At 37.0% G+C, this 26,096-nt stretch overlaps 1 protein-coding gene across 1 annotated transcript; it reads left to right on the top strand.

Moving 5' to 3' along the window:
* The first annotated feature begins 11,678 nt into the window (after positions 1 to 11,678).
* LOC138816527 (guanylate-binding protein 5-like) lies at positions 11,679 to 25,889 on the top strand. Its single transcript, XM_070006321.1, has 11 exons — positions 11,679 to 11,886; positions 15,092 to 15,292; positions 15,840 to 15,967; positions 17,619 to 17,728; positions 18,038 to 18,234; positions 18,592 to 18,834; positions 20,080 to 20,360; positions 21,374 to 21,586; positions 22,483 to 22,585; positions 22,892 to 23,085; positions 24,453 to 25,889. Exons 2-11 carry the CDS (start codon positions 15,103 to 15,105, stop codon positions 24,531 to 24,533), a joined length of 1,740 nt encoding a protein of 579 aa, XP_069862422.1. The 5' UTR covers positions 11,679 to 11,886; positions 15,092 to 15,102; the 3' UTR covers positions 24,534 to 25,889.
* The last annotated feature ends 207 nt before the right edge of the window (positions 25,890 to 26,096 follow it).

Genomic DNA, 26,096 nt, shown 5'->3' with positions numbered 1-26,096 from the left:
GTTGTGATACTAGTCAAATAGCAATGTTATATTGTTTGACTAAGTTTGTTTAAACCAAATACATTGATAATACTTCCATAATTTTCTAAAATGAAGTATTTCATTGCCCCACCTCACTACACACACAAAAGTTCTGTTCTTGCTGTAGAATTGTCCACTTCTGCCTTGTGAGATTGAAGATTCAAATTCTTCCTCCTCTTCCTTACAGACAAGGGACAACCCTGGACATGGCCTCAGAGATCCACAAGCCAGGCCCCATGCGCCTCATTGAAAACAACTGAAAGCCTCTTTTTCTTTTTTATCCCTGAAATACTAACCAATTGATTTCACATCCCTACTTCGATTTATGAAGCTAAATACAATGAAAACTCTTTACAGGAAGAAAACTCAAAGAAAGGTTTAAATGACTCATGACTTCCAGACACTTTTATTTCCCTTGCATTTTTATAAATTCCTTAGGGTCCAGTGAGGAACTTAAAAAGTTCAACTTGCCCCGATTCTGTATTCAAAAATTCTTTCCTAAAAAGAAATGCTTTGCCTTCTGCCCACCCACTGATTGGAAGAAGTTGGTCAGGTTGGAGGCCCTGCATGATGATGAGCTAGATTCTGATTTTGTGCAACAAGTGGCAGGCTTCTGTGCCTATGTCTTCAAAGAGGCATCAAGGTCAATGGACCTCATAAGTAATATTATTTAGTCCCTCAGCTCATTGTAAGATAAAAGGAGGATGAAGCATTTATTTATCTAAATTTAAAAAAATAAAATTTACCATTATTCCAGATAAACTCCACCAAGTTCTAACTAAAATGTTAGTTTGTTTTGTCATTGTGCTACTGAGCTTGATTTTAAGATGTCACAGTTGATAGGAAATACCTCTATCATTTGAACCATAGCTTCAATAATGCTTTTGATTAGCCAAATGTTGTGAATAGAAATGGTCTTGAAAAGCAAGTTAAATAACCTCCATCTTGATTATTATACTAGAAAGCACAACTGTTCTGCTAGTTTTGTAGGTAACAGATGTATGTATAATGATTTACAATTAAATGAAAATTGAGAAAAACTTACCATTTCATTACATAGCCTCATTTCAAAGCTATCATAATGAAAAGCACCCACATAGAACAATTCATTTATCTCAAAAATGTATCTGGCTGTCATTGAGTAAAAATGAACCTAAGTAAGAATGCCTTTCAGCAGGAATACTATTATTTGTTTCACAAATATTAGCACCAATGTGACATGTACATAGAACTGATGATTGAAGAAAACAAGAGAAGAGCTTATCCCAAAGAGCTAGCAAGCCAAATAGATTCAGATTCAATTAAACCATACCTGTCTTATCTAAAGCTATGGCTTGTGTATTAATTAATCTTTCTTGTGCATTAATATTATCCGGCTATCTTGTTCACAAAAAAGCTCTCTTTTAATAGGTCTCCGTTTGTACCAGGTTTCCCAATAATGCTTATGCCATTGATGAGACTGTTTATAATTGCTGTTTATTAGTATACTTAGAATTACTCATAATGAAGAATTTCGATTGACAGAAAAAAAGAAAGTTTTCTTCATTCTTTGTAAATAATCTTTATTTATTCTTTTCCCATTTGAAAGGATTGGGAAGTCAGGTGCCTAGCTATGTTAAGGCCATCAGCAGTGGGGATCTACCCTGCATGGAGAACACAATCCTGACTTTGGCCCAAGAAGAGAATGCCAATTGCTGTTACTTAAGTGTTCACTTTTGGTCTAAGATGAAGTATGAACTTGTGACCTAGAAAAAAATACATGGAAAGTGAGCAGTCTTTAAGCAAAAGTGAGCATCATTGTTAAGTGATTAATGAGATGCATTTCTACTGAAACTCGAGAAACAACTTTGTGTAATTAAAAAAATTATTAGCATATGTAATGTGTGCTAACGAATGGACTAGATGGTCACTGGTAGTGCCATGACTAGAATCGGTATGCAGAAATTTCATTTGTCTATGGACACTGACAAGGTTCTATAGTAAAGGCACAAACAAAGCCCAATGTCAGTCCTAGCCACCTCAGATATAGGGAAAGTCTAGTAAACCACACAAGAGCATGGGATATATGTTGGAGTTAGAATAATTACCCCCAAAACACACTGTTTCCTAACATGGTCTGTGTAAAGCAACAACATAAATGAGCATGCAGGAAGTATGTAATGCAAAACAATTTTTTTCTTCTTCAATATTTTCGGTTGAAGAAGCAAAAGCTGAAAAATTCAGAGAAAACGAGAAAATTATTGGAGGAAGCAAAAAGGAGAATGAACAGTTGATCAAAAAGAAAAGAATCATGAGAAGCACATTAGAACCCTGACTGAGAAAATGAAGAGAGAGAGAGAGAGAGAGAGAGAGAGAGAGAGAGAGAGAGAGAGAGAGAGAGATCAATTAAAATTACAAATGTCCATGGGTCTGCAAGTATATCAGTGTGTCATCCCAGTTTTCTCACTCACTGCCCAGATATGAAAGAATGATTAGGGAAATTATGGTAACTATTCCAGTTTTCATGCTTTTCATGTTCCTTTCATTCAATGCTAATTTTGATTACTAAAGGCCTTTTACAAACAGACTAAGTTCCATGGACCCTGCTGCTGACAGTGACTCCTAATGAAACTTGTACTGCAAAAGGAATGAATCTGCTGGATGAACTTAGTCATTGGATGGTATCATGAGATCTTGGAAGTCTTAAGATGGATATCAAAATCAATGTTGGCTGCATATTTTGTGGCCCCAAGTACCCCATTAAAGCTTGCATTCATTTTAGAGCCTGAATCCTCATCTTCAATATTGAATCCCTATCACTGGAGGATTTTCTGTGCTCTTACACTACCACAGTGTCAGTGAGCATGCTGTTATGAAAAGACTTATTAACATCTTAAGCAACATGGGAGAAATCATGAAGAAAAAGCCCAAGTTATTGACTAAAGGTCAGAAGGCATTAGTTGAGCTTTACAGAGATAACAAGAAACTAGGGAGATTCATGGTGTGTTACAATGGCTACTGGTGTCCTCACTAAGATGAAAAGTGATGTCAAAATTTCTACCACACTTCCAAGTGCAACCAAACAGCAAATGGCTGGGAGGGAAAGAAAAGCAATGAAATAAGAAACATGAGGATTAAGGAAACAGGTGCAGAAATTATACATGTAAATACCAGAAGAAGCAATCTAGATATTACAAGAACCTAGAACTATAAAAATACAGTTTAATGTTTACAAATTCCTGCAACGTTGAATGAACTGAAGCACAAAGGGATTTGATGTGATATTGGAATGAAAATGAGAAACTGAAGAGAGGTGAAAGGAAGTATATTCACCAATGTGTGAAGATTGTAGTAGGATTGGGTTTCAGATCACAAGGGGAAACCAGAGTTTTAATTTGAATATATTACACTTGAAATATTCATTGCTATAGGTTCCACAGAGAGTTTAAGTGTTTGGAACTGAGGAGTGAAACTAGAACTGAATGAATTCCATTTTCCTTATACAGTTTGCCCTGACAATAGACTTGATTCAAATGTAAGCACCACAATAACCTGAAAAGCTGCAGAAGAAAAGCAGCGTCAAGTATCCGTGGCTCATGCCTATAAGCCTAGCTACTAGGAAGTCTGAGAATGAGAGGATAATGGTTCAAGGCCATACTGGGCAGAAAAATTCACGAGACCCTCCCATTCTCAATCCCAAATGGGTTCAGTAGAACATACCTGTCATCTGAAGATAAGGTTGAAAGGTTAAGACTGGGAGGACCAGGTTCCAGCAGGCCTAGACAGAAAATTCTGTAAGACTCCATCTCTGCAGACAGATTCTGGATGCAGTGGTATGTCTGTCACTCTGGGAACATTAGGAGGACACATAGTCACAATAGTTCATGCACGTGTCTTAGCAGGAAATGAGATCCTATCCTCAAATAAACAGAAAAAGAAAACCAGGTCTAGAGACATGACTCAAGTTGGAGAATCATACCAAGAAAGCAAAATGCCCTCAATTCAAACTTCAGTACTGTGGGGGGAAAAAAGAGCAATGGTTGACTGTGGGTCACAGCTATAATCTCAGCTACTCAGAAAGCCAAGATGAGGAAGATTGAAGTTTGAACCCAATCCTGGCAAAAAGTTCATAAGACCACATCTGAACAGAAAAAGTGGCGGATGACAGCACATCAGTCCTGCTAGCTACCTTAGAAAGTGTAAACACAAAGATTACAGAACAGGAAAAAGAGAGAGGGAAAAAAGAGCAAGACCTTATGTCAAAAACAATCAGAGCAAAAAAGAGATGGAATCATAACTCAAGTAATAGACCACAACCTAGCAAGCAAGAAGCCTGAGTTCACACCCACATTCCCAAGAGGAAAAGAAAAGAAGAGACCCAAACTGTTACATCAGCCAAAAAACCTTAAACACTAAATGTAGTTTACTACTTAAACACATTAATTGTAGCATTATAACATATTTCTAAATACATAATCAAAAGCTACTTCTACATAAATTACACTATTATTTTACAGGTATTAGTGGTAATCATGAGGATTTCAATTCTTCAACCAGACAGTTACATGTAATAAACTGACTTTATTATTAAATAAAATGTTTTATGTATATATATATATATATATATAGTGTGTGTGTGTGTATGTGTTAATTGATTTTTTTTCTCTATATAGAATTCAAGTTCATTGTATTGGGTTTCCTACATTGTGATGTATAATATTTCCTATAGGAAGATCCCATTCCAACAGAAATTTTAATTTAAAAATTAAAGAAATTATTTAATTACTGTTCAGAATGCTTTTCCTCCTATTTCTTCAACTGGAATTCCTACAACATGGGTAAAGCACATAATGTACATAGTGGTTTCTGTTTATCCTTTTTAAAAAAATATTTTTGCCTGTCCTGGGGCTTGAATTCAGGTCTTGGGTGCTGTCCCTGAGCTTTTGTGCTTAGGGCCAGCATTCTATTACTTGAGTGACAGCTCCACTTCTGGCTTTTTTGGTGGCTAATTAGAGTTAAGGATCGCATAGACTTTCCTGGCTGGCTTGGCTTCAACTGTGATCCTCAGATCTCAGCCTCCTGAATAGTTAGGATTCCAGGTATAAGCTGTCAGGGTTCAGTTGTTTATTTGCTTTTGTATGTGGTACTACTTTATTCACTTTTTTTTTCATGTTTTTCAGAGGAATTCCTCCTCTACTTTTCTTGGTTTTATGACATGAAATCATTTTTTTTTTAAAAATACTATCTTTAAATCAACACAGAACTTAAAAAATGGCAAAACCTCCCATGCTCCTGGATTGGAAAGATTAACATCGTGAAAATGGCAATACTTCCCAAGGTTATCTACAAATTCAACATGATACCTATCAAAATTCCAACCTCATTCTTCAAGGAAATAGAAGAGGCAATCCAAAAATTCATATGGAACAATAAAAGACCCCGAATAGCAAAAACGCTCCTCAATGGAAAGAACACTGCTGGAGGAATATTAATACCAAATTTCAAACTCTACTATAAAGCCATAGTAATCAAAACAGCTTGGTATTGGCATAAGAACAGACCTCAGGACCAATGGAATAGAATTGAAAACCCAGAAATGAACCTACAGACCTATAGCCACCTAATCTTCGATAAGGGAGCTAAAACAATAGAATGGAACAAAGACAGCCTCTTCAGTAGATGGTGCTGGCAAAATTGGTTAGCTACTTGTAGAAAACTAAAGCTAGATCCATATATATCACCCTGCACCAGAATCAACTCCAAATGGATCAAAGACCTTGAACTCAAAGCAGACACTCTGAAAACATTACAAGATGGAATAGGAGAAACCCTAGGTCTCCTTGGCTCAAGCCGAAATTTTCTGAATAGAGACCCGGAAACACAACAAATCAAAGAAAGATTGGACAAATGGGACTGCATAAAGTTGCAGAGCTTCTGCATGGCAAAGGACACAGCTAGCAAGATCAATAGAAAACCCACAGATTGGGAGAAGATCTTTACTAGCCATACAACAGACAAGGGTCTCATATCTAAAATATACTTGGAACTCAAAAAATTAAATCCCCCAACAACAAATCCTCAAAGAAACAACTGCCAATAAACACATGAAGAAATGCTCAACATCCCTAGCCATAAAAGAAATGCAAATCAAAACAACATTAAGATACCACCTCACTCCAGTTAGAATGGCAAAAATCAAGAACTCTAACAACAACAGATGCTGGAGGGGATGTGGACAGAAGGGAACCTTACTTCATTGTTGATGGGAATGTAAACTTGTTCAACCACTTTGGAAAGCACTATGGAGATTCCTCTAAAGGCTTCACATAGAGCTCCCCTATGACCCAGCAATCCCACTTTTGGGCATTTACCCAAATGTTTACAAACAAGACCACACTAAAGCTTCCAGCACAACTATGTTTATTGCAGCATTATTGACCATAGCTAAGATATGGAACCAACCCAGATGCTCCTCAGTAGATGAATGGATCATGAAAATGTGGTATAAATACACAATGGAATTCTATGCCTCCATCAGAAAGAATGACATTGCCCCATTTGTTAGGAAATGGAAAAACTTGGGAAAAATTATATTAAGTGAAGTAAGCCAGGCCCAAAGAAATATAGGTCCCATGGTTTCCCTTATTTGCAATATCTAGTATATGTATGAGTCAAGCAGAAACGGTCAGATAATGTGATGTTAGGAAAATGAACCCTTAGATATGTATTTTAATGTTTTTTTCTTTCATGCATGTGTTTCTAACTCATTTATAAGATTACTTCTTTGTTGCTTTGTATGTCCCTCCGCCACAGTATAACCCCTGCTTTCACTATATTTGATGTCAGTATAACTTGTGGAGGAGATGGGGAAAAACAAGTCGTTTAAGGATACAGGTGGACCAGTTGCAACAATGAGAAGAACAAGTTGTCATGTCAAAAACGAGCTTTACAACGTTGGTGGGGGGGAAGGAAGGATTGGGATGGGGGGAAGGGGGAGGCTGGGAAGGGATGTGAAAGGTAAACAAAGGAGGAGGCTGCAATGCTTGGTAAGAAATGTACGCATTATCCTGCCCGTGTAATTGTAACCCCTCTGTACAGTATGTTCACAAATAAAATAAAATAAAATTTAAAAAAAATATTACCTTTATGATTTTATATCTCAGCAATAGGTCTTTTCCTTTCTCAGATGATGTTAATGCTCATAGATTAGTTTTACCATAAGAACCTTCGATCAGAGGGATGACACACCCAGTCTTATAGAGGACATGACTTTCTTACATAGCTACTCTTCTTTTTTTAATGTTTTTTATTGTGAAAATACCATACAGAGGGGTTACAATTAACATGAGCAAGGTAATGAGTACATTTCTTATCAAGCATTGTTGCCTCCTCCTTTGTTTGTCCCCTACAATCCCTGGCCTCCCATCTCCATGACTACACTCCTGCCAAAGTCATAAAGCTGCTCTTCTTGTAACATGTTCTTTTACATTTTGGCAGATTTATCCAGCTCATTTAACTTACTCAGATTCTTTTGAAATATTGGTTTGACACAAGTATGAATATATATATCCTATTATGCATATATTATGTATATAATACATATTATATGCATATAAATATATGTTTGTCTTTTTGACCTGTCTTCTTCTTATATCATTCAAAGTCTAAATCATGGGTCCTTAACTGAGGAAGCACTTTGTTTCCTTAAACGCACACCATTTGCTACAAGAGGCTATCATTTAATCAACAGTTAGTATCAGATTCACTTTAGTTTTGCAGGTATTGAAGCTGTTACAATCAGTTTTTCAGTTCTCTGTTCATTCATTTAATCAGTAATTATTAGATATTTGTTTTATATGGTTTAAAGTTGTGCTAGAGTAAAGCAATATATAAAAGCATACATAGTACCATCACATAAAAGATTTTAATGGAAGCATAAAGGAATAAATGTACAAATCAGCAAAATTCATCAGAATATTAATGCCAATTTTTTAAAATTGGGTCAAAGGAAAAAAAAGAGTTTTGTAAATTTAATTAGTGAGAGAAGATATTAGAGATCATTGGTATTTGAACAAAAATTTGAAAGAGGAATAACTATGTAGAAATGCAGAAAGAGCTTTGCAACTACCAGGTACCACATGAGATGTCTTAGACAGGCAGCTCCCTTGACCTTTAGAGAAACAGCAAGGGGAAAGGAGTGTAGATAAGGAGATAAGAGTAATAAAAACAGGAAACAGAATTGTTTTTTATAATTTTTAATTAAGTTTTAATTATAATTCCATTATAAAGATGATATACAGAGGGGTTACAGTCACATAAGTCAGATGAAGAGTACATTTTCTTTTTGGACAATGTCAGCCCTTCCCTCACTCTCTCTCAATTTCTCCCCTTCCCACCCACAAATCATATAATTCAGTTTCAACGTAGTGTCTAGTGAGTTCACCCTGAATTTGTTCACCCTTTGTCTCTCCATTTCTATGCCTCCCCTTATACTCCCAAAGACATATAAATGAACAAGTAGAACAAAAAGAAAAGAAAAAAAAACAGCAAAAAAGAAAAGTCTTGTTATCATTTCCTGGAGTTTATTTCAATAAGTATTGTTTTTTCTGATCAGATGCACATAGGCATTGTGTCTTTCTGTTCCTCATCTAAGAGTATCCTCCCTTGATTTCACTGTGTGTGAATGTCCCAATGTATTTTAGATATAGCTTCCACACATGAGAGAACATATGCATTGTCTCTCTGACCTTGACATACCTCACTTAACATGATTTGTTCTATGTCCATCCATTTCTCTGCAAATGACATAATGTTATTCTTTCTAATGGCTGCTCCATTGTGTATAGGTACTATGTTTTTTTTTAATCCATTCATCGATTGTATGGCATCTGAGCTGTTTCCACAACTTGACTATTGTGTATAGTGCAGCAATGGACATGTTTTTTTGGTAACTTTTGGTACTTTGGCTAGTGATGTTCTGGGTAGATGCTCAGGGGTTACATGACTGGGTTTTAGAGAAGATCTATGTTGTTTTTTGAGGAGCCTACAGACTGCTGTCCAGAAACCTCTGGACTTGTTTACATTCCCACCAACAGTGCAATAGGGTTTCTTTTTCCCCACATTCCTGCCAACATTTGTTGTTCAAATTCACATTGTTGTTTTTTGTTTGGTTTTGTTTTTTGTCAGTCGTGGGTCTTGAACTCTGGGCCTGGGCGCTGTCCCTCAACTCTCCAGCTCAAGGCCAGCGCTCTGCCACCTGAGCCACAGTGCCACTTCTGGTTTTCTGGCGGTTTATTGGAGATAAGAGTCTCATGTACTTTCCTGCCCAGGCTGGCTTTGAACCGTGATTCTCAGATCTCAGCTTCCTGAGTAGCTAGGATTACAGGTGTGAGCCACCAGTACCCAGCTCAAATTCATAATGTTGATCAATCTAACTGGAGTGAGATGGAATCTCAGAGTTGTTTTGATTTGCATTTCCTTTTATGGCCAGGGATCAGAATTTCCTCATATGTTTCTTTGCCAGTTTTACCTCTTCCTTTGAGGGAGATCTCTCAGCTCTTTTGCCCATTGAGTAATTGATTTATTAACTCTGAGAGGAGTTAGTTTCTTGAATTCCTTGCATATTTTGGATATTAGGCCTTTGTCTGATGTATTGCTGGGCAAAGATCTTTTCAAAGTCTGTTAGATGTCTTTCTAGTTTAGGAACTATGTCCTTTGCAGAAATCTTGTCGTTTGATATAATCCCATTTGTCAAGTCTTTCTCCTATCAGAGCCAATACTAGGACTGTTTTTCAAGAATCTTTTAAGGATGTGGGAAAGTAATTGGGAAACTTGGAGCACTGCAGTTGCAAAATCTGACTGTAGTTTAAGAAAAGCACGGCACAGGAAATTAAAATGGGGCAAGAAAGAATAGAGCTGTAGAGTTCTATTGAAGTTTCCTACATCTTTGCAACTAGAGATGATGGAGATCCTTGGTAGGTAGCTGGTCAAAGGAGGTAAGAGTTTGGATTACTTTAAAGATAGAGCTATCACTCTCTATCTACCTGTTATTATATAAATAAGAAGAGATATAGCTACAGTGAAACATTTGTTACCACCAGGAATAAAAGAACTTAAAAGTGAAAAGTTGAGGTGAAAGGAATGGAGAACATCATGACCTCATTTTATTTATTTTTTTTGTTTTCTTTGAGGCAAATTTACAAACTTTATTTGAACAACAGTTCAATTACATAAGGCCATATAAGGAAAACATTATACATCAAGTTGTCAACTAACATTTAATAAATACAATTAAATATGACTTCAGGTCAATAATGTTGATATTCTGATATTTAAAATAATAAATCCTTATTTAAAAAAAATAGTGCCCCTGGGAACACAGCTTAAAGGTTTGCTTGCAGGCAGGCTAATTTTTCATAAAATTTCAAGGAGCCAGAATGATTGCTAGATTGCAACATAGAAGGAAAGAAACCTGATAAAGGAATGAATTTTCAAGTGCAATGATACAGCTATTTAAGTTCCACTGAAGTTTTTTTGAGGAATATTTACTTTGTTGTACTGTTGTTGCAGCTATTATTAGTTCTACATGGTTTACAGAAATACAAGGTAATAGTTCAGGACCAAATACAGCCCTCCCTTTATCGTCTGTGTAGAAATAATTCTACTATCCCATTGCAATTAAATTACAAGCATTACAAGTGTTTTGGTTATGCATTGCATGTAAAAAAAATTAGTCACAGCCAAGTGTGGGTGGCTCATATCTATACTCAAGAGGCTGAGATCTGAGGATATATCTCAGCAAAGAGCTGAGATAGAGGTGTGGTTCAAGTGGTATAACCTCAGCTGCAAGTGGAAAAGTTAAGGGACAGCACCAGGCCTGAGTTCAAGCCCCAGGATGAGGGGGAAAATTATTCATGAACTTAGAAGAACAAATTTTTATTATAGCTAATAATAATAGCTAATAGCTAATAATTACTTTATTGTGGTTGTTTGGAAGTTGTGATGGTAATTCATTCAGCAAACATAGGAGAGATATATAAAGTGCTTGTGTTTGAAGACTCACTGGCCAGTAGCTCTGTGGTTCTGAGCAAGTTACTAAGTGTCTAGAGACTATGCCTCTCATTCTCCTAAAAAAGTGTATATATACATATATATATATATATATGCTGGAAGAATTAAAATAGAATAATCTATATAAGGTTGTGAACATTATGCAGAGAACAGAGCCACTGTTTAGAAAATACATTATTAACTTTCTTGTATATTAAGTGACAAAACTTTCTTTTTCTGTCAGTTGAAATTCTCATTTATTACCTACTGTAAAAAGCATTAAATTTTATCACCACTCTCTGAAAGTTCATTTAACATTTTAGAAAATTAATCTCCCAAAGGATATGAGATTTCCACTTCAAAGTTTCATGCTCACAAACTGGAAATAAATATCTTATTTTAGGAGAGAGTATAACACACACTTGGAAAAACTGCAAAAATATCTTGCAGTTCATTTTCAGTAACTACATCTAATTCTGGGAAATTGGATGAAATCAACCCGCCCTTCCACCAAGCAGTTCAGAAAATCCCCATCGTCACTGCTTGCTTGTGGAATTTGCTTCTTGGTTTCACTTTCCAGTAGAGAAGGTTAGCAAGCCCTTCTGACTGCTGGAATGCCCGTTCATATTCAAATAATCCTTTGTGGTGGGGGTGGGAAATGGAAGAGAAAGGAAACTGGCACGATTGGGGTAGACCACGTACCAGAAATGATGACAGCTAAACTAGGGTACAGTTGTCAGAACTCTTACCAAGTTCTCAAAGCAACTTTCTTGCCAGCACTAAAAGATCTCCCAGCAGCTCTAGAAGATCTCAGATCCTGAAGATTTTACTGTAAAGGTAAGATGGATCAGGGGAAGGAATTTTCAAGGTTGTTAGATTTTGAACATGTTCTACCTAGATGACACACAGCTTAACCTAGTATGCTGTACCTAAACTAGTAAAAACACAGTTGTGTGGTCAGAATAGCAGCAGGGTTTATTGTGTACCAAATGCTTTTGCTTCCTACTGAATTAGACACAGGTATGGGCTGCAGTCAAAAATGCCTTACAGTGTTTCCTGCAAATGTCGTTTTAAGACCTTTTGAGGTTACAAATGCCTTTGCTAAAATCTGATTCTGCTGCTTCAAACTAGTCTTAAAAACCTCAAAATTATTTGAATAAGAAAGCAATAAATGAGTTTCTGTGCAAACAGCTTGGGAACATTGCCACAGACAAAAGAAAAAAAAGAAGATGAACTTCATGAAAATGAAGAGGTTGCATGACAGCAACAATGCATGTTTAATTTGTTTAACTTGAAGGAAGATTTCCTCTTTTAGAAATACTTCTTGGCCTTTGTTTCATCTTTTTCTTGATACCTATTCCCTGTGTTGAAATTTCAGTATTACCCTGTCTGCTGTAAAGAACCACTTAAACACTAGTGAACTGGACTTCAAATACTGCCTGGCCATTCTGGCCACTCCTTGTCACTCTTTCTTCCTTGGACTGTCTTACTATGCCACACTCTTCATGCAGCTCATATTTATAGATTTTTATTCACCCGATTGACAAGTGCTGCTTTCCTCTAAACTGAAATCAAAACAACATAAGACAAATCAAAAGTAAACACACACACACACACACACACACACACACACACACACACACACACACACACACACACACACATCATAAGATAAAGGAAATCACATGTTTGAAAAGAGCTGTTTTCCCCAGAAATGCCATCAGCAGCACTCTCTCTGCATTTTCTCATCTGTGTGTTGGCATTTCAATTTTCTTCTTTTCATATTTCTTTTCTCTCTTACCACTCCCTGTTTTCTGAGCCAGCAGTTACACTGATGTAAATATGTATTTATTGACTTCCTCTTTTAGAAAACAAGCTTTTGAGTTGCATGCAATGCTAATATGATACAGCTAAGCCTAGGCTGGGGCTGCAAAAAAGGTCTAACTTTCTACAAAGCCCAAACTATGTGTTCCTATATATTTTGTTCCAGGCTTGTATTGCTTTTATTTATAAAGTTATGGAACTCTAATAGAGTTGGAGAGAATGCACCCCTGATGGCATGTTATAGTCTGAGTTATGAATGGCTGAGCAATAGCTAATATGTGGCTTTTGGGGGCAGGGGAGGGTCAGTCATGGGGCCTTCTGAGCTTGGGCACTGTCCCTCAGCTCTTCAGCTTAAGGTGAGGTCTCTACCATTTGAGCCACAATGCCACTTCTGACTTTTTCTGCTTATTTGTTGCTGAGGAATTGAAACCTAGGGCCTCATGTATGCAAGGCAAGCACCCTACCACTGAGCCACCTTCCCAGCCCCTAATGTGTGGCTTTAACAGAGTGATATTCCAATCTGATTTACAGAGCTGGCTTTTCTAAAAGCATTAAAGATGCTATCCAAATACCACCTATGACAAGGTATAAAATACCATTTATTCATGTAGGTGCAAAATACAATATTATTCATAAAGAAGTTTGAAAACTCAGACAAATTAGCTTTCTCACTTTTATGCTAAAACATAAAAGCTCATATACCCAACATGTACTTATAGATTTGATTATCTTTTGTTTTTCTAACAATGAGTCGTCACTGCAAGGTTTGTACTTTTTGATCCTCTGATAACATTTCTAGCATCTGTTACACAAGGCAAGCAGAATTCTAGGGTGGTAAGGAACCAATATTTAATTAGAAATGGACTAAGATGAAAAGACACTCAGTATTTGAGCCCCTAAATCCATCTAAATGCACTAGGCATTTCTTGACTCCACTATCTGGTACCCTGCCATTTTTTAAGGCTTTTCCTAATGTCTGCTCCCAAGTCATCTGAATTTTAATTTATGTGATTTTTTTTTTAAAAAAGCATTAGCTATGAAGAGAGAAAATAGGTATTCACGATTGTTCAAAACAACAATAGCTAGACATGATGAACACCTGTAATCTCAATCTTTGGCAGACCTTGCAGGAGGATTATGAGGTCAAGATCAGCCTAGGATATATCATGAGGCACTGTGTCAAAAACTAAAAATGAAACAAAAACAGAAACAGAAACAGAAACAAAAATTAACAAGGAGACTCATAGTTTCTCCTGTCAGCTAACACAAGAATCTTGGTCATTTCATTTAAAGATTTCAGTAAAAAAAATGAAATGAAAGAGATGACTTGTTTTTAGCTTTTGTAATTAATAATCATTTCTACAATGGAAGATAATGGTTCTTTATGAAAAGGAAATCTAGAAAAGTATAAAATGATTTTCCCAGGGATTTTTCATATTGAAGGAATCGCTTCCCAGAAGTAGTGATTTTGATTTTTAAATCATTCAAACAATGATAAAATTATCTTAAGTTGAAGTTCTGTGTCAAAGAGGGCATTAATGCATGTTTAAAAATTTTGTTAGATACCACTATATATTTAATGCAATGCATTATGACTAGATATAGTAAGAGAAAAGCAACAAGTGCAATATAAGAAAGAATACTCATAAGCAATCAATCTAGGGATTTCAGGAGTTAAAAATACAAAACATGTAAACCTAAAGCTAATGAAATCAATGAGATTTAACTTGTCAGTAGATAAATTATCAATAGGGTAGACTCAGGAAGTGAGTTTCTCATATTTTCATCAAATTAGGATAAATTAGGTATCCTATAGCAGTCCTGTAAGGATTTAGGAAGTATTTTTCTTTCTTTTTTTTGGGGGGGGGGTCCGGTCTTGGGGCCTGAATTCTGGGCCTGGGTGCTGTCCCTCAGCTCTTCAGATCAAGGTGAGCACTCTACCACTGGAGCCACAGTGCCACTTCCAGCTTTTTTCTTATGTGGTCCCGAGGAATCGAACTCAGGGCATCATGCGTGCAAGGCAAGCACTCTACCACTGAGCCACCTTCCCAGCCCCAGGAAGTATTTTTCTTTGTTGCTTCTTTTTCTTTTCAGTTGTTATCTCCCTCTGAAACTGGCTCGTATGTATACTGGCTAGTGTATGTTTACTGGGCCAGTAGGCAAATAGTCTTTCATTAACCACTAGATACTCCATCTCTGCCCATGTCTTCTCTTGCAGACATCTTAGACATGGGCCCAGAGATCAACATGCCAGGCCCAGTGTGTCTGATTGAGAATACTGAAGAGCAGCTAGTTGTCAACAAGGAAGCTCTGGAGACCCTGTCTGCCATCTCACAACCTGTAGTGGTGGTGGCCATTGTGGGCCTCTACCGCACTGGCAAATCCTACCTGATGAACAAGCTGGCTGGCAAACAAAAGGGTAAGTGCCATCTCAAAGGTTCTACTGAGTCTCCTTAGCCTACCCTCACTGACAGGGGTCCAGCATGAGTATATGAGGAAGATAAACTTAGGAGTGAGGATGAATAGTGAATGTCAATGTTTGGGTCACAGCTGTCTTCTTATCTTAGGGGAGATGAAGGCAGCCCTCTGTCCTTGATATGTCTTCCTTTATTTTCCTTAATATCTCCCTGAGGAAAGTATACTGTGACCCGTACATAAGGGGATATAGGGAGTATGGTGTCTATTTAATAGTTTTTATATACAAAATATTCAAATTTTATTAGTATCACCCCATTTTTTAAGAAAAAAATTTTGCTTTCTACATATCCTTTTTAAGATCAATAAAAAAATTTTAAAACCCTTTCAAGCCCAATGTACACTATTCATCATCCAATCACTGAACTCAGACCATTGCTCAAATTACCTGCTACCTCATTATCTGTACTCCTTAAGCCCTAGGCCCATCATCAATAACACAGCCACATTTCCAGCCCCAGCCCCATGATCTCTTCTTTGCTCTTTGTCAGGCTTTTCTGTCGGATCCACAGTGCAGGCTCACACCCAAGGAATCTGGATGTGGTGTGTGCCTCACCCCAGCAAGCCGGACCACACTCTGGTTCTTCTGGACACTGAAGGACTGGGAGATACGCAGAAGGTGACAAAAGCGGATTCTATTTTAATTCACTTTCTCATCTCTGAACATTGTTTATTTAGGGAATGTTTTGCTTTGTTTCCTTGTTTGGTTTTTTCTAAACTTGCCTTTTCCCTTGACCATACCTTCCTTCCTTTCCCTTTTCTATTTGTAAAGAGTATGGAAGCATGAAGTTGGAAAACTTATTTGTAAGACAGAATCAGTATTAGCAATACCATACCAATGGCAAGCTTAGGAGTTTCTGGGTACACAAAGATGATACAAGCCTGGTCCTGCAGAGAGTGTAGTTTAATAGTGGGCTCTGATTCAGATAAATTTGTGTTCAAATCAAGGTTCTAGCACTTGGAGCTCTCTGATTTTAGTAAGGATAGTAAGGTCCCCAAGCCTTTAGATTATTCTTTGGTATTACTCAACCCACTATTTGGATAGTAATCACATGGGCCTTTCCTCATGGCATGTTATACATTTAACTAGCTTATTAGGAAAATTGCCTTGATTCATAACCTAAAGTGAGGTCAGTAAGAAGAAACTTAGGAAAAGATTTGTGCAGTTGACTTTTAGGAGTTTGGATGACATGATTCTGTTTTCTTCTCTTACATTTTATTATAGGCACAATAGATATGTGCATCTGACCATATAAAATAATTATTGAAATGAACTCTAGGAAGTGGAAAAGAGGGTTTTTTTTTTCTTTGTTGCTTTTTTTTGTTCTCCTTTTCTTTTGTCCACTTGTTCATTTATCGGTCTTTGGGAAAGGTGGGGGAACACAGAAATGGTGCGACAAAGGGTGAACAGATACAGCAGCAATACTCACTAGGCCCCATGACCCTTATGGGTGGAGATGAGAGAGAAAAACTGGGAGAGGGGAAAAGAAGGGGTGACATTGTTCAGAAAGAAATGTACTCTTTATCTGACTTAAGTTAACTGTAACCCCTCTTTACATCACCTTTATAATAATAATAAAAAAAAAATTTGTCTTTTGTGGGACTTGAAATCTGGGCCTGGGTGCTGTTCTTAAGCTCTTCAGCTCAAGACAAGCACTCTATCACTTGAGCCACAACGCCATTTCCAGTTTTCTGGTGGTTAATTAGAGAGTTTCACAGATTTTCCTACCCGGGCTGGCTTTGAACTGTGATCCTCAGATCTCAGCCTCCTGAATAGTTTAGGATTACAGGCATGAGCCACTGGTACCCAGCAATAAATATTTTTTTAAAAAAGATTTAAAGATGGTGAGCCATAATGTGTGAGTTCTGGTTTCCTCACAATATTACAATATTAAACACATCTCACTATATTATTTATGGAACTAAATGAGATTATTAATGTAACTACCTTGTGGGTCATAATTAATGAATAAAATAATCATGTATATTGTGTATTTGGGTCAGTATTGCTTCAGACTCTAGAAGACTTTGAATTTGAATATTCTGGTTTCTCCATTATCTTTGACCACTCATTTTAAAAGTATTTTAAAAAGGAAATGGCAAGTTAATAATAGGTGAATCACTATGAAATTACCAATAAGAAAAGTATATAAAGCTCAAGACTAACAACCATTTTTGTCATTTGATATTTATAGATAAAGATATTGTCTTCAATGCTTGCTCATCTAGGAAAACCATGGGATGTGATTTTATACTTTTTCTGATTTTAGGTTGATAACAAGAAAGATGACCAGATCTTTGCACTGACAATCCTTTTGAGCAGCACCCTTGTTTACAATACCATGAGCAAAATCGACCAAGGGGCTATTGACTTACTTCAGTATCCTTTTGAGTTAAAGCATGAAAACCAAGATAGAGAGAACTCACCAGCTGTGTCTGTGAGGACTTGAGAGAATTAAAAATGAAAATATGATAGAGAGTGAAGTATAAGGACAAAAGGCTGCATATATTCAGTGAGGGAATGCTGACTTGCCTAAGGACAACATGGTGTACGGACATAGGGGCTATAGTCTGGGTATTCAGTAATAGAATACTGACTTGATTAAGTGTCAGAGGGAAAGGAAGTTAGGAAGAGGTCAGCGCTAAGATACAGTCTTACATTTCCAAGTTTTCCTCAACCTCATCTCAGCAATGTTACAGAAATAACAGATCTGCTCAGAGTAAGAGCCTCCTCTCATCTTGATGGGGTTGAAGATGCTGCTGACATTGTGACATTCTTTCCTGACTTAGTGTGGACTCTGAGGGACTTCTACCTTGACCTGGAAACTGATGGACAACTCATCACAGCAGATAAGTACCTGGAGAACTCACTGAGGCCAAAGGAAGGTAAGAGACCTACTGGTTGGGAAAAAAGAAAAAGTAGCTAAAGAAATGATATCATTTGTATCAGCAGCCAAATGTACTGTTTTCTATATTTACCTACCAGGCTATCTTATAAAATAAATGATTAGTCATTTTAGAAGCAACAGATAGGTGCAATATTAAATTTCATTGCTCCCCTCATCTAATGAGAAATTTGATTCCCTATATTCTTTTCATGATTATTTTCTTTTAGTATTTTTGAGTAGGCTTTGTAGAGACATTAACCTTAGTAACCTGAGGAGAAATAAAATGTGTTTAAGAGAAATACATTATCATGAATTTTAATTCTATACTAAATACATACTACTTTTCCTTCTCAAGGTAGTGATCAGAGGAGTCAGAATTATAATTTACCCCGTCTATGTATACAGAAGTTCTTCCCAACAAGGAAATGCTTTATCTTTGACACACCTATTCATGGGAAGAAACTTGTCCAGCTTGAAACATTGTGTGATGATGAGCTGGATCACGAGTTTGTGCAACAAGTGGCAGAATTCTGCTCCTACATCTTCAGCCATTCCAAGATCAAAACTCTTCCAGGAGACATCAAGGTCAATGGACCTCGTAAGTCTCTTTTTTTAAAATACTTTTTAGCTCAACATGAAGAAAAGGGACCCATAATAGCCTCCTCATAATGCCAATGTTGGCAAATGTATAAGGAATAATCACCGTGGAAATCATAACACCATGTTTATAAAAGTTCTAGCACTTGGAGCTCTCTGATTTTGGTAAGGATAGTAAGGGTCCCCAAGCCTTTTAGTCCTCAAGCCTTTTATTTATTCTTCGGTATTACTCAACCCACTATTTGGATAGTAATCACATGGGCCTTTCCTCATGGCATGTTATGCATTTATCAACCAGCTTTGGATATCAGATCGATTTCTAGTGGGGTTCTTTTATTAATGTTTTCAAGGTTACATAAGTTAGGAGAATAATAAAAGTCAGATCCACTTCAGTAAGTTTTATCCATTGGAGACCCACTGTTGAATTGGACACACTGCATGGGCTGACAACATTTGTCCATCAAATATATGGAATTCATATTATGTTATACAAGCTTGACAAATCTAAGACAGGCAAGACATACATGTTCCCTGCAGAAATAGAACTAGTTGGCACAGATATTAAACATGGGCACAAATTGTCTCGAATCTTGAAAGATATTTAATCAGATTTCATAAAGAACACAGTATTTCAGAACTCTGTAAATAGCTGATGTGTATTATATAGGGCAATTGCACTCCCTGTGTGGAAAGACTGACATAGGAGTAAAACAGAGAATTACAACATATCAGGAAACCCTGCTCTGAATTTTTCAGTTAGCCATTTTACAGTGGAGAGTATTTTTATAACATCTTAATTAGAAGATAGTAAAAAACAAATTGAAAATTCTGAGGACAATGAAAAACTGTGAAAGAATAAAAGAAAGGGACATATAAAGAGGCAAAGTTTAGCATTCTGATCAAATAAACATTTATTAATTTTATGTAGTCATCTTCTTAGTTCTACGTGAATAAGGATGAAATTTGGATGTCACAAAACCTTTTGAGATTTTCTCTATTTCTTCTTTGAATGCTATTCTATTTCTCTTCTCTTTATTTCCAAACAAAAGAGAAATTTAACTTCTTATACAATTTCCCAGTGGAACTTATCTGGGCCATTTGAGTTCTGTCTACTATGCTGAAACATGATGTACTTTGACATTCATGTTATTGACATAACATACATGTTTACCCATTAAGAATCATTCTGTGTAGGGCATAGACTCCTTTCCTGTAAATAGTGCCAATATCTCTTCTGGCTATGTAGGTCTAGAGAACCTGGTACTGACCTATGTTAATGCCATCCACAATGGAGAACTGCCCTGCCTGGGGAACACAGTGCTGACCTTGAGTCAGATAGAGAATGCAGCTGCAGTACAGAAAGCCATGAGTCACTATGACCAAGAGATGACCCAGAAGGTGCAACTCCCTACAAACACACTCCAGGAGCTGTTGGACCTGCACAGGGCCTGTGAGAGAGAAGCTATAGAAGTTTTCAAGAAGAATTCTTTCAAGGATGAGGATCAAGGTTTCCAGAAAGAATTAGAGGTAATTTTTTTTGACTAGCTTATTGGCTATAGAATTAGACAACATAGCCGGGCGCTGGTGGCTCACGCCTGTAATCCTAGCTACTCAAGAGGCTGAGATCTGAGGATCGCAGTTCAAAGCCAGCCCAGGCAGGAGAGGCCGTGAGACTTCTGTCTCCAATAAACCACCAGAAAACCGGAAGGGGCGCTGTGGCTCAAGTGGTAGAGCGCTCGCCTTGAGCTGAAGAGCTGAGGGACAGCGCCCAGGCCCAGAGTTCAAGCCCCATGACCGACCAAAAAAAAAAAAAAGAATTAGACAACATATATCTATGATAGGCAAAATAGTACTATCTGAGAAAAGAAATTCTCACTAGAATGGGAAATGACAGTACTCACTAAGAAGGCCTTGAAAACTCATGTGTAACCTTTCTCATCTTTGCAAACCTTGAACTTTTCCACATGAACACAACTCACTTTTACTATAATATGTGCATGGCTAAAACTCAAATTGGTTATACTTCTCTAAAAAATGTATATACAAGCTTGGCTCTAGTGTCTCATGCCTGTACTCTTGGGGAATTTGTGCCATGAGTTCAAAGCACAAATAAATGTCTACTTTTTTTATATAATCAAGCAAATAGACTTGCCATTTCAATGCTAAAATACATAAGTTTATTAGTAGTAGAATAAGCAAGTATTGTTCCAGATAATTGTTTTATTCCATGTTCACATCAAAAGTGGAGAATAAGTGAAACCACAAACATTGTAAAATAAGTTTCATTTTACACAAGGACACTAAGCTACAGCCTATGTCTGAATCTGAAATAACATCTTGAAAAAGGCAAAATTCAGGAAATTCCTAAAGAAGGTAAATGTTATTTTTCAGAATGTCATCACTTTGGAACTCCTTTAAGTTTGAAGAAAAGAATACAATCTTACATATATTTCTCTAATTCATTAAAAAAATATTGTGAATTCTTTTTGCAAATGATTTCCACTGTTGCTAACATCAAAATGGGTTTTATCCCCATGAAGGCCCTACTACATACAAAGCAAGAAGCTATTTGTCAGAAGAACTTGGAAGTGTCTTCTGAACACTGCTCAGCCTTACTTCAGGATATTTTTACTCCGCTGGAAGCAAACGTGCAGCTGGGATTTTATTCTAGACCAGGAGGCCATAATCTCTACATTCAGAAGATAGAAGAGCTGAAGGCACTATACTACCAGAAGCCTGGGAAAGGAATCCAGGTATCACTGGATTTTTTGAAATCTATTAGTTTTTATCTATTTTATCTATTTTGTCTATTATATCTACTATATAGATACTATTTATAGTATTTTACCTAGTAGTTTAATCTATTCGTTATTGGAGACTGCTGGAGTTGCAATACAAAGCTATTAATAAGAAAAGGAAAGACAGGAATACAGGAACAGAGATGAGATTTACAGAGTGAGTTATGCTTTTGTGGAGTTATCATGCATGGAAAATTATGTTGCTGTACTGAGGTAGGTCCTAGCACATAACTGACAATTAACACTTGTAGGATTAACCTGAACTATTCAATGAGCACCAGATTATAGTGCAGCCATCTATGTTCAGGAGCAACAAAGGGACCTTTTCTATCTATACAGGATAGAATCCCAACAACTGACTTTAAGAACAATGAATAATTGATTGGATTATATAAACTAAGATCTAATTATTTTGATATACTTTCAACAGCTCAGTGTCATCAATTTCCCTTCTTTTTTCCTTCACACTCCAGATTCCATTTTTCTCTTTTGTTTTCTTATCTTACAGTCTCACCCTTCATGGTAAGAGAGATGAAAATAGGTACAAGTTTAGGTAAATTTAGTGCTTAGGTCTCAGAGAAGAAAGAGTATTTTTTATGTTAATCTTTTAAAAGCTCAAGTTCCAGTGTTGTTGCTTAAAAAAAAAAAAAAACCTTTTAGCATATCCATTACATCTAATTGTGCTTTGTATGACCCCAAGCGAATCACAACCACTCCTGCAGCAGGAAAGTCTTGAGGCAATTCTACAGCTCAGATACAGGAAAGCACCTGCTACAATGAAAAAAGAAATGCAGACATTACAGTATTTCTACCACACTTCTAATTATTTTGCATGTTTCTGGGCTTCATAGGCTGAGGAAGCTCTACAGAATTATTTACATTCCAAGAAGCCTGTGAGTGATGCAATTCTACAGACAGACCAGGCACTCACTGCCAAGGAAAATGAGATGAAAGGTGAGAAAAAAATAGAAGAAAAGAATAGACATTATGCAAGATGAACAAAAATGTTCTACTTCAAATTCTTGCAATCTGGCCAGCCAGATGACTCATCTAGAGCAAGAATGACCATGTTGCTTCTTTGCTCCACAGGCTGAGCTGATTAGAGGCAGATACCCTCAATATGATCTTCTGAAAGAAAACAAATCACCCAAAGATTTTATCTGTGGAATTAAAACAAATAAACAACAACAACAAAAAGAGTGGGAGGCAGAAGGATGAGATTTAGGAATCTAAAAGATACTTGTCTTCTTTTTTCTGTAGTGCAACGTGCAAAAGCAGAGACTGCCAGGGCTGATGCACAAAGATTGGAGGAGCTTCACAGGATGCAACAAAAGTTGATGGAGGAGAAGGAGAGGGTCCGTCAGCAGCAACTGAGGCAAATGGAGATCAACAGAGCAAACTTTCTGGCAGAGCAGAAGAGGGCTGAAGAACAGCGGCTCCAGATATTCCTCCAGGTATTATTTGTTGTCTTACTTAGTCCCCCTGTCTGTAAGGAACAGAGCTTGATCAAATGACAAAGGGGCAAAGATATCCTACCATGGAGGCTCGGGGTTAGGACTTGAGCCAGACTGCTAGGTTTGAATCCAAGTACTACTTCTGAACATACATACAGATTAGGGAAGTTTTCTGAGACCATATTTGTTGCCTTACTTTCTGAGTGCATCGTATTTTCCCCTTCTGTAGAATGGAGACATCAATGTATGTATTTTATATGGTTGTTCTTAGAACTAAATACACTAAGGTTCATGTTTAGAATCACATTTGGCCCAGAGTAAGCAAAATGAATTTTTAAGTAAAATGAATACATTTCTGGCCCACATGAGCAGGCTTTTTATTTGGACAACCTTATGCTTTAAGCAAAGATACAATGACACATGAATTTCATGCTACTGTGTCTTTGTTCTTGTCTTTCCTCTATTATCTCTGGACTAGTGGCCTTGAGCTTGTAGAATTGTTTGTGGGGTTTTTTTTCATCCATTCCTTTACTGTGCCAGCATTCAGTAGTAGTTTGTTTTTACCTAGCCCTCTATAAAATCCTTTACATGCATTCTCTTATCTTACCACTGTGAGATTGAAATATTGTGCCCCCAGTTTTCAGATGAGATTCCCAAGAGATAACTAAATGCTAGTATCACTAGCCTTCCAAGTTGTCGAAACTACCTTCCCATAGAGTGGGATCTGCAGGGCTGCCTCTCCTGCAAACCTGGTGTGAAATTCCCATGAACGTGCCCTCAGTAGACAGATAGTCCAACTCCCACAATCCCCCACCTTGCCAATCCATCTGCACACAAAGATAGTCAATCTATATTTTTTGTGATTTTAGTTCTTTCTTGAAGAACAGTGTGCACCGTGTACACAATGTGGATTTTTATTTCCTGAATTTTTTTCTACTCTCTACCTAAGAATGAGATGACCTAGATCATATCCCTCACCTAATGCACAAACAAACACCTAATTTTATCATTTTGATGTTCTATAATATATCAGCTTCTTCTCTTAAAATTGTCCCTAATACCTTATGTGTGACTAAGAACTGAAGTCAATATCTGACTAAGGTTTCCCTAGGAAATTATGTAGAATAGGGATATGAAGACTTGAGATAGAATTCTAGAGACACAACATTTCAGGGATTGAGATATAATAAACCTAGATCTAGAGAAAGAGGAGAGTTAAAAATCTACATGAGTACACTAGATAGATGTACATGAACAGAAGAGAGATATTCAAGTGCTATCTTGCTGCTCTTGACTATTCAGTGATGTAGGCCAATAGAAATAAACTTGATCTTAATTTTGCTAAGGTTTATAACTTTTACTCATAGCTCCTTAGGAAGAGGCTGAAAGACTCAGAGCAGCCCAAGAAGCTGAAAGAAGAAGACTCCAGGAAATGCTCTGGCATTTAGAGAACAGGAGGCACTCACGTGATCACTGTATCTTATGCTAATGTACTAAATATCGGGGTTTTCTTTTCTTCCTCCTTCACTGAAGAAACAAAGAGATGAAAAACTAAACAACTAGGAACCAATAACAATTAAATAATCCCAGTGACTCCTGTCCAATTGTTTGGTTTTGCTTTTTTGTCTCAAAGTATTGTAAAGTTGCATGGGGGGAGGGAGTGTTCATCACATGGGCTCAGCTAGATGATGATCTGCGCTCAGGGGCATTGCCCCTGCTGGCTGGCTTATGCTGGAAGCCACTAGGTGCCAAAGGTATCATAAAGTATGGGTGGTTTTTTTCTTTACCATTCTGGCCTCACATTTGCTAGGCTACTGCTGTCCCATTCTCAGCCCTTTGTTCCTGATTTTTCAAAATAAAGTCTTTCCACTTCTGTCAGAAGTTTACTAGGACCACTACCCTCTTTTTTAGGTTTCTCAAGCAGCAAGGACTAAATGGGGGAGGTTTTACTTATTCAGTCTCAAATCATGATCCCCCCAAACCATGCCTACTGAGCAGCTGTAATTATAGGCATAAGCCACAACACTCAGCCTTGTTTAATTTCATTCTTGCTACATTGAAAATTTTTTGTTGGTCATGGGCTTGAACTCTGGGCTTGGGCGCTGTCCCTCAGTTCTTGAGCTCAAGGCTAGTGCTCGACCACTTGAGCCACAGCGCCACTTCCGGTTTTCTGGTGGTTTATTGGAGATAAGAGTCTCACGTCTAGACTTTCCTGTCCAGGCTGGCTTTGAACCATGATCCTCAGATCTCAGCCTCCTGAGTAGCTAGGATTACAGGAGTGGGCCACCAACTACCAGCTTACAGTAAAAATTTTAAATCTATATTTTGGGCAATCAAATATGAAAGTCCACTGATTTTTTTTAAATTATAGACTATCTAGATTAGTGCACTTTTTAGCTACGAAGATCTCTTTGACACTGTAACTCTATCTCTTTGTTTTTATTTTCTTCAGGACTTAAAATTCTATAGGGAAGCCTTCTGAATTTCCTGCAGGAAATTAACAATTACTTTAAGATTACAATTGAAATGGGCTTTATTGCATCATTTTATTTGTGTTCTGCTTATTTTACTTAATTCCAGTAAAAACATGTTTATTTGTGCTCTGCTTATTTTACTTAACATCAGCAAAGTCGAATTGTACAATTAATTGTAGGAGCATTACAAAGGTCTCTTATTGTTGCTGTCATTAACTGCTTACTTGTATAAGAACCTGTCCACTTAGTTATAAGAGCTTGAATATTTTTTGTTTTTCAAAATATGATTTGCTTATTTTCAGAACAAAATAAAATCCATGTTTGTCTGTACTTTCCCATCCTCTTCTCTGAAGAATTTTGTTTCTCTAAACATCTCATATCACATAAGGACATACATTGCAAACTATGTTCAGCTGAACCTGAAGTTCAGAAGGAAGTAGTACATGGGCTGAGTATGTGTTCAACAATACACTAGAATTACCTTTGCAAACTGTAGAAGCTCATACAAGAAACCATAAAGTACATTTTAAGATCCAA

Source organism: Dipodomys merriami, unplaced genomic scaffold (genome assembly GCF_024711535.1).
Source record: "Dipodomys merriami isolate MVZ:Mamm:240054 unplaced genomic scaffold, mDipMer1.0.p SCAF_7, whole genome shotgun sequence".
Taxonomy (NCBI): domain Eukaryota; kingdom Metazoa; phylum Chordata; class Mammalia; order Rodentia; family Heteromyidae; genus Dipodomys; species Dipodomys merriami.
Note: the sequence above shows the minus strand (reverse complement) of the source record. Positions and strands in the feature narration are given on the sequence as shown.

What these genes read in the sequence shown, in the direction of transcription:
- LOC138816527 (XM_070006321.1), top strand. Translation starts at nt 15,103, where the DNA reads ATGGGCCCAGAGATCAACATGCCAGGCCCAGTGTGTCTGATTGAGAAT. An exon ending in GCTGGCTGGCAAACAAAAGG is followed by an intron (nt 15,293 to 15,839) that starts GTAAGTGCCATC and finishes GCTCTTTGTCAG; the next exon opens with GCTTTTCTGTCGGATCCACA. An exon ending in AGCCTGGGAAAGGAATCCAG is followed by an intron (nt 21,587 to 22,482) that starts GTATCACTGGAT and finishes TGGGCTTCATAG; the next exon opens with GCTGAGGAAGCTCTACAGAA.